Source organism: Buceros rhinoceros, unplaced genomic scaffold, assembly GCF_000710305.1.
Source record: "Buceros rhinoceros silvestris isolate BGI_N320 unplaced genomic scaffold, ASM71030v1 scaffold34394, whole genome shotgun sequence".
Classification (NCBI taxonomy): Eukaryota; Metazoa; Chordata; class Aves; order Bucerotiformes; family Bucerotidae; genus Buceros; species Buceros rhinoceros.
Genome location: NW_010407157.1, coordinates 1 through 9,156, shown reverse-complemented (window position 1 = coordinate 9,156; position 9,156 = coordinate 1). Strand labels below are relative to the sequence as shown.

The 9,156-nt window shown below is 42.1% G+C and overlaps 1 protein-coding gene across 1 annotated transcript; it reads left to right on the top strand.

The window, feature by feature from the left end:
• Positions 1-667: 667 nt before the first annotated feature.
• LOC104491904 (3-oxo-5-beta-steroid 4-dehydrogenase-like) lies at positions 668-7,718 on the top strand (the record flags this gene model as incomplete). The annotated part of the gene is made up of 3 exons (XM_010134389.1): positions 668-709; positions 3,008-3,175; positions 7,602-7,718. Coding segments are annotated over exons 1-3 (327 nt in total), but the record flags the coding sequence as incomplete, so codon positions are not given.
• Between the last annotated feature and the right edge of the window lie 1,438 nt (positions 7,719-9,156).

Genomic DNA, 9,156 nt, shown 5'->3' with positions numbered 1-9,156 from the left:
TATATTTAATGTAAACCCATCTCTGGCCATTGATAATCAAGGCCTGATCCAAAAAAAGCCTCCTTGAGCCCCTAAAGAATAAGATTAATCCTTGAGATGGAGGAGTCTGTCACAGGATTATTTGTACAGATGTGTGTAAGTCCCATGCAAAAGATTAAGAAATACATAGAATACAGCTCTAACAAGTCTAACTGATCCGGCCAAAGGCAACTGCAGTAACTGCAAGCTTTGTCAATTCCCCCTCTTCTCCCAACACTCCAGACTCCTCCCAAGTCTTTAATTATGCCATTGTCCTATATGGAACTCTTTCCACCCTTCTTCACCTATTCCTTCTGCTTTTGTCACTGTCCAAAATGGCCATAGTGTTTGAGAAAAGATGCAACAGAGTAATAGACATTTCCTTGCTTTGTGGGGTTTAGTTTATAGCTTCAGGAAACGACTGGCAGCCACGTTCATGCAATCTCTCAAGACTGCAAAGAGGAGAAAGAAGAAATGCTAGGATCAGGACCACACCCCATTTTCAGGTTCTTCAACACAAGGGGAAAAGTTTTTAAAAAGACAAAAACCTTTTTTTTTTTAAATCTGTATGAAGGTAGTGTGTCACTGTACTCTAAATGTTCTGCTTTCATACTCATGAGTGGTAGAAGTCAAACAGGTTGAAGCGGTCATGGACACGCTGTTTGAAAAATCCGGTTTCATAGAGAAAACAGTGATTGCACTTTAAAAAATGTGTTTCTCTTTTGGCTAACTAGTTCGTCACTTAGGCTCGAACTCACAAAATCTTTAAGCTGAGCCTTGTTGCTCTGTGCTACTCAGCCTGAGCTTTGCAACTGTGGCAACAGCCTCGTGCAGCCTGTTGCTGAGGTCTGAGGATACCGACATCAGTAACTGCAGGCTTGTAGAATTCGTGTCGGAGCTTTTTGCCTGCTGCCTTCCTCACATCCTGCCTTGCAGGTTCAGGCAGGGACAAAGCAGTGAACAAGTTGGAAGATGTCACTGCTCCGTGCCCGTACTTCTATAACGCTGCTCAGCATGCCCCGAGTGGAAAGAAACCATTGACTGTGCCTGAAAGGCTTTCAGCTACCATGATCTTCATTACAACTTAATAACAACTAGGAAAGGGCCCTGGCAGGAGCTGAGCATGCCTTTGAGAGGCTCCCATAATGAAAGCAGCAAAGCATGCAAACAAACATTTTGTTGTCCCTCCCAATTAAGTAGACAATGTTGCATCATCACTGCTGTAAATACTTTAGCGTGCCAAATGGTGCCGTTTTACTTCTCAGCCCTCACTCACATCTGTAATGAATAAGGGCAAGCATGAGTGGCTTTGCATTTTCAGTAATCTTTGGACAGGAGCAGAAAGTCTCCACTGAGCCTGAACAGAAGTTGGTCCAGTTGTATCCTGCATCAGCCAGCCTAGCTGAGATGCTGAAGAGCAGAGCAAGCAGGCTGGAATACAGTCCCATTACCCCAGAATAATCTGCCACCAGCCTACAGCTCTGGGACTAAAAGAAGACAGAGAGGTTGACCCTCATATGTCTTCAGCAGTCCTTCATAGATCTTTCTTCCATGAACATGAAAGGGCAGACCAGTATTCTTTGTCACTGCAGCGTCCTGTGGCAGCTATGAGTTTCACACCTTCTAGTTCAGCAAGTGGAAGAGCAGCTGCTTATTGTGTCCAATATTCTAGATGGCCAAGCCAGTGGCTGTTGTAAAAAGGCAGCTTGGAGGGAGAGGAAGAAGACTAGTTGCTATGGGTCCTTCCCAACAGCACCTATTACCAGTCCTGCTTCTTGTCTTTGCTTAGCATCAGCAAAAACAATGATTTTGACATCCTGTCTTCATACTCTGTCTCATTTTCAGATGCATCTGGCATCTGTTTTCTTCATAGGAGAAGCAGCGCCGTCTTGGCCCTTCTTTTGGAGGGAGCAAAGTTCACCACTTGGCATTTGCTGCTGGCAGACAGCAGTGCAGGTTGACTCACCCTATTTCAGTTTTCCTTTAAATGAATCAGATGTTCCTGTCGCATCAAAGCAACGCCTATGGAAAGGGTGGGAGAACAGGGTTGCCAAGCGTCACTGAGAGACCTTCACCACCACTTAGAGCTTCCCTCTCATTAGACAAAGTGTGGCACCAGTAAAATGCTTTCAGCACAATTTCAGTGATCAGCCAAATTACTTCAGTGACTAAGTCTTATGCTTTTTTGCTTGGTTTGACCGATGTGTATTTTGCTTGCCATATTGGCTAATGGAAAATATGACTTCTGAAAAAACAAGCTTACTCTGAAGTTCGGCAATGATGAGTAAACATAAGTGCAGCACACATTACAAAAATAACACTTGGACTTATTAAGAGGTTTCTCGGGCTCACCTCTAAACTGAAGCAATAAGATGTATTCAAACACTTCAGCATTTGCTGTTTCTTAGCCACATGGTAAAGCAACTGTCCAGAACTGGGAATACGAGTAGACGGTCCTGAGCTATCACACTTCAGATTGTGCTACCACCAATGCTAAGCTGATTTGAGGAGAAAGAAGTCAAATCCAAATTCCTGCTCTGATGAAATCTCTACTGGGCCGTAAGGTATTCAAATAGCCTCTGATCAGGCAGGGAGTTGACCAGCTCTGCTCCATCTAAATGCCTTCTTCCACTTGAGTAAGAGATTTTGTCAAATGGCTGTTGCAGGAAAGCCCTTGCTCTCAAGAAAATCTGCAATACTTTTCATATCAAATAAATTCAATTCTACTTTCTGACGGCTCTGGTGCTCTCTCAGAAACATAGAGAATTTTTTGCTTTGCTCGTTTTTCCAGTCTAATTCAATATTCACAACAGGTTTATAGAAAAGTGCATACTACATTTTTATTCAGAAATTGAAACACAGGTGTCTGGGGACATAAGGGATGGTTAGACTGGATGAATTCCAGCATGAAACTGGTGCATATTATAGCATTGCAGGAGAGGTGAGCAGAAGGGTAAAACTGTGTTTATTCTTTTTCTTCTCCCATTAGACTCCCAAAGGTTCCTGTTTGGAGTCAGTGAAGATTGCTATTGATACTGGTTACCACCATATCGATGGTGCCTTTGTCTACTTCAATGAGCATGAAGTGGGACAAGCCATCCGGGAGAAGATTGCTGAAGGAAAGATCAAGCGAGAAGACATTTTTTACTGTGGCAAGGTGAGAAGCAGCGCTCAGATTATTTACAGTAAATCCAGGAATTCTGTGAATGGGCTTTCTTAAGGATGCTAGTGGTCAATATCTGGCACGCTTCCAGATCCAACATCCTTTATTTTTCTTTCCTAGAATTACCATAATGCTGCAAACCTTTATGAGCACTAGATTTGCTGCTAAGCGCAGGAATCACTTGTTCTCAGTTTAAAGCTCCATTAGCAATGGGAATCATGCAACATCCATCCCGCCTAGTGTTGTAGGTACCTGCAGTTTAGACTATTGCTACACCCAGTGGTGCTGCCTAAGCTGTTGCTGTCCTATGTGTGGTGCTGGCACACACATTTGTATAGCCACACTCTGAACCCAGTCTGGACAATAGTCCTGCAAACGAGTTATTTTCTGTTAGAGCAATTGCCTGTACAGGTTGCCATGAGATTGCACAATGAAAGGGGAGGGAGCAAGCACATGCACGCAAGTGTCTGTGTACAGAACAGAAAGTGCTTACATTGGTACTACTGTCAGAAAATTAATTATCAAGTTACACCCTTAGTTACTGTATCGCCTGTCATTAAAATGTTCTAGGATCATGAGGCAACTTCCTTGGAGAGATGATATCACGATTCTGCTCTAGAGCAACAAGGCTGGTGTAACGCATGAGCTAGTTAATGCTTGACGTCTTAGCTGTAGGAGTCGATTCTCTCCTAGCAAGATATCCCTTGTCTGACGAAGCGTCTAACAAAAGCTGTTAGAACTGCGATGTCCATATCCCAGGCACAAGAGAGAGAGTGAGCGAGCTTTGCACCTTGCAGAATAAAGATCTGATGGCCCCAGAAAGCTCATGGTGCCTGTCCAGTTTCTAATGGAGTTCATGGCCTCAAGTTCCCCTTGCTGCAGTCTTCTTTGAACATATCGGCCTAATATTTTCCCTTCCTCCTTTCCCAAATAAGATGTAATCCACAGAAGTTACTCAACAGCACTGGAAATAAATATCACAGTTCCTAGAGTGAAAGATCTCATGGGATAAAAGGCCTGTTCTACTGTGAGTAATTTAGTTAAACTCTATGATCTGGGAAACTAAGATTCAGATTGGGTAGTTTGCAGACCAAGTGGATTTTCAGCAGCTGTAGTCCAATTCCTAAGTATGGCAATTTCCAGTCTGTAAAGTATGCAATGCTTTTCCAAGTTTCCTGCTTGGTTCTACTGGTAACAACCTTGCCATCCTGAGAAAAGCTTCGCTTCCTCAAATTTTCCACCTTTATCAGGGTAGTCTTTCAGTCTTTCATATGCCAAATATGTTTATTTGAATCAGTCAATATATTTGGGTTTAACTTTTTTATAGTTTCATGACTACAAATTACCAGGAATATTTCAAATAAAATACCTACTTCTAAGCCAAATGCCTAGAAACAGATATCCAAACAATTTTGAGTGTTTTAACTTTCCCAACTGCTTCCTCTGTAGTTTATTTTCCCACATAAACCTTTAGGTTCTGTGAAAGTGCATCTCTTGATAAAATTTTCAAACTTACTTTATTTATTAAGCCTTTCTATATTTGGTTGTCTGATCTAATCACTAGACTATTTTCCTAGTTGATAATCACTACTTAAAACATTGAGGCAACTGTGAAACTACATTTGATTTCTTGATTTCAAGTTCAGTTGCAGACCCTACAAGCCACAGGGCTGCATCGTGCAGAGTCAATGCCTGTGGCTCCAGCCTACCTTATGACTGTGAGTTAGGACTTGCATGGATTTATCTTTCTGTTGTGTCCTGTCTGTGCTTGACAAAACTTCAGGTGATCAGGGTGATAGAGCTTATTAGAGCACCTCTGTAGTCTTCAAAGACAGAAGTGGAAAATATTCTGCAGCCAATTCAATCTGTTAGAATCCAGGATTTTCACAGCAGCTCTGAGCACGCCAGGAGGAATGGGACTGGACGTCTCTTTGCCTTATTTGTCTTTAGATTTATGTACCTCACAAACTTACATGTCTTATGAACTACAGGCAAATATCAAGCCACTGGTAGGTACATCAGCCACTGATTGATAACTGACTGGTATGGACTATACCATCTTCTGGGGAACCATGGTACGTACCGTGGACCATTTTTGGAAGCAGTCTGCACAACAAAAGTTGGTTTTGTTTTCAGCCTTCCAGTACTTTTGATGTCAGTAAATTCCCAAGACCCTTCAGACTCAAATCCCTCATGCAGATCTTTCCTTAAACAAAGATGACACAAATTGAAGGCTGGTCCATGAGCAGGGACTAAGAAGAATAGCCCTGCTGAGTGGCAGTTTTACTGGATTAGTGACTTGGTGCAACCAGGCTGCATCTGCCAGCTGAAATCATCAGCACTTGCACTTGGCTCTTGCTGCTGGCTGTCTGATCAGGCAGAGCAGCTCAGCATCCAGAAATTTTAGAGGTTTTATATCAACTGCCAGCATCTCACTTGGCTTATGTAGCAAGACGGTTTTGGTCTCCTCTTTCATCCCAGGATATTTATTTCATTAAACTAGAAGTAACATTTCCAGGAAATGTGGTGTCCTGAAATGCCAAAACCAGCTGGCAGCTTTGACTGTTTGAATGCCTACATGGGTTCTACTTAGGTAGGTAATACAATAACTTGTACAAATCATGAAAACATTTATGAAACTCCGAAGTTTCCATGGCATCTATGTATTAACATAGTACAAATGTTTGCTATTTCATAAAGCTGTTTCTTTAGAACCTCTGCAGTTTTTTTAAAGGGAAGCATATTCACTGGCAAGTACTGAGCTCAATAGCGCTGGGATAGAAAGGGTGCTGAGAAAAACTGCTTCTAAACTACCGACATATCTCAGGTTACTAAATTTCCAAAACACAGTAATGAAACAAACCAAATATGAAGGGTATACTGACTCATTTCCTTACCTGTATATAAGTCCAAAACAACATCTAATTTTATGTGTGAAATGGTTTAAAAACATCCAGTCCAAAGGCTTTCAGGAAATCCAGCAGAACCAGCTTAAACCTCCAAGAGCAGGTCCTTGGACCCTTTACTGCAGTACACCTCAGCCTGTGTAACTACTGCCTAGTGATCATAAACACCTCATCTATCACACAGCTGAGGAAGGCCTAGTGTGAAATTCCAGGTGTCAAACCACGTCTTGGTTTGTCAGCTTCGGGCAGTGTGAGATGTGCTGCTCTCAGTACAATCAAACTTCCAAGACAGTGTGCCCTTGCCTCTGCTGGCAGAACTGAGCAGATTATTGTTTTCCCGGGAAAACAATAATCCGGTTTTAAAAAACCAAAACATCTAAAATACTAAAATACTTTCAAACGTGCCCAGGCTACATCCTTTGACTCCTATAATTATCTTCTCCTGAAAAGGGCAATTCAACTGTTTCAGGTCTCAAGAGTGAATTGATTCTATACTTTGGCATGTGGTGACTATCAGTTTTGGTGACAGAACTGGCTAGAGAATGACCATACCAACAAGCAGTAGGTTTTTTCCAGCCAATAAAGCTGCCAAAAAAAATCAACGTGACTCCACATGTCTGTGTTGTGCATTGTAAAAAGAAGATAAAATAGCCTAGCCTATTGTGTGCAAATGGCACTCCAAACCTTCTATTGTGCGTTAATTCTCATTTTTGTTGATTTTATTTGCAGCAATCAGTTTACAAAGAGCTCTTGGTTACTAATTGCCATGCTATGGTTTTATTCTTGCAGGAGAGTTGCATCAGCAGAGTTCAGTTAGAGACAGTACTGAAAGCTAATCAACTAAACATACTCCATAGCAACCTCCGGGCATAACCCCGCAAGGAAGCGGTTCTGATTAAAGAGGATGAAAAGGCTGTGCTTTGACTAGTCACACCTGCTTTACTGTAACTATACAAGAATATAGCTTTCAGTGAGGACTGAGGGATAAATTAAAATTTCCCTAGGTAAGGCAATCACCCAGGCTCCACAACCACAGGAGAAAACCAAAAGTTTCTCTTTGTGCTGGGTGCTTGGCTGTTCAATAGCTAACTCACATGATCTGAGCTTCTGTCTTCAAGCTGAAAACTGACCACAGATTTCTTGTGGGAACAGAATTTTCCAGTGAAAGCATATGCTTAAAAAGCTTGGAAAACAAAAGGAGTCTGCCTAAGTTCATCGAGCAGGAGTTTGCAACGTACTCAACTCGGAAGAACCTGTCTTGTAATAAACATGCAATGGCTTTACTGTGTCAGCACTGGGACAGTCTTTGGCAAGGATTTCTGTCTTAACTTCTACATCTGCCTCTGGCAAAGGGTAGGATAAGGTCCCTCACCTCTTTCTTGTAGTGATGCAGACACTGTGCATAATGGGCTCTGTCAGAAGGACAAGAGTGTGTGTGTGGGGAGGGGTGTCAGCTGGAGGATGCACACTGTTCCTCCTGGCACCCAAAAAAGAGCCTGTGTTTGCCTCCCCAGCTGTGGAATACCTGCCATCCCCCAGAACTGGTGCGTCCCACTCTGGAAAAAACGCTGAAGATCCTGCAGCTGGACTACGTTGACCTCTACATTATTGAGCTACCAATGGCTTTCAAGGTAAAAAGAAAAGTTGTCCAAAAAAAGTGCACAATTGGCTTAGAACAAGGTCTCCGTCTAGCATCTTCCTTGCAGCTTCCAGTCCATGTTGAAAACAACACTTTGGCCAGATGATGCTGGATATATACTGCATGCATCCATTTCTGTGCACTAGACACACAAAGAGATGCTTATAGGTGGTCTGAGAACAGTTACACCTGTAGCAAGGGGTCTCTCCACTGGAAGGACAGGTATCTTAACACTTCCTATGCTGAAGAATTACTGTAGCTGAAGAGGCACATGGTGCCTTAATCCTCTGAGCCATGAGGAGGGAGTCACTGGGGAAAGCGTTGTACAAAGCAGTGAAGGGTTAGAAGCAAAGTTTGGAGGCGCAGAGGGAAAGGGGGAAAAGAAACCAAGTTGATTTCCTTACTCTGTCCCAGAAATTGAATAGCCCCCCAGTAGTATTAAATCCCCTGGGCAAATCATGGTTATGATCTTAATCAACTTGACTCCAGTGCTCCTCTCAGACAGCTTCAGCGGATCACAGTTGGTCCAAACATGGGCTGTCCGTGTCTCACTCTCAAACATCTAAAAAGGTAAAGCCTGACATTCCTTCGTACTCCTAGCTCTGGGCAACTTGTAGCTAAAACCTTGGGATGAAAGGAGCTTGCAGCCGAGTTATGTGGTTCCTGTGCAGTGAGCTCTTGCAAATTCCCAAACTTCCTGGTTTCACAGCAGTTTGCTTTATAGTTTTTTCCCCTGCAAGAACATGATATCAAGGCAACTTAAGTAATAGTGAAATTAGAATAATGAGATTCAAAATGTATTTAAGTGGTTTTGAACCAATTAAATACTTTTTCTTAGAGACAATATGGTCAGGCAATTAGCTGACTAGATGTTTCTGAAAGATGTTTACGCTCTAAACTGGCCTCTTTTTGCAAGAAAAGTAGTTCTCTGATTATGAAAATTATATTTTACTATGGACCTCAAATTGCCAGAAACATCAGATAGGAAGCAATTTACCAACGAAGCAATCACCTTTGACTTGCAGTTCCTTTTTCCCCAAGGAAGCCATATCCCATTAAGACCTGTATAGGAGTAACCAGACTCACATATTAAAACTTTATTTATACGGTCTCACGTATGGAATCCTTTTAGGTATATTTTTAAAGATTTCCCACCACTTGCAATTTCCTGTTTCCCTTTGCTTGTGTTTGTATTCTTTAGTAGTTCATTCTCCCACATAGTGAAGGTCATTGTCTCACAATATAAAGATATAGACAGCTGGCTTTAAAGTAATGTACATCTGACTCCCCGAGGCCTGTATCAACAATCTGAGTTGTTAAAGAAGTAGCAGTCTTGGAGATTCATTCATTTCCCCCTCGAGAAGGGAGAAAAAAGAAGCTGCTTTGTGCCCGAAATACATTTTTCTCTGCCAAAAAAAAAAAAAAAAAAA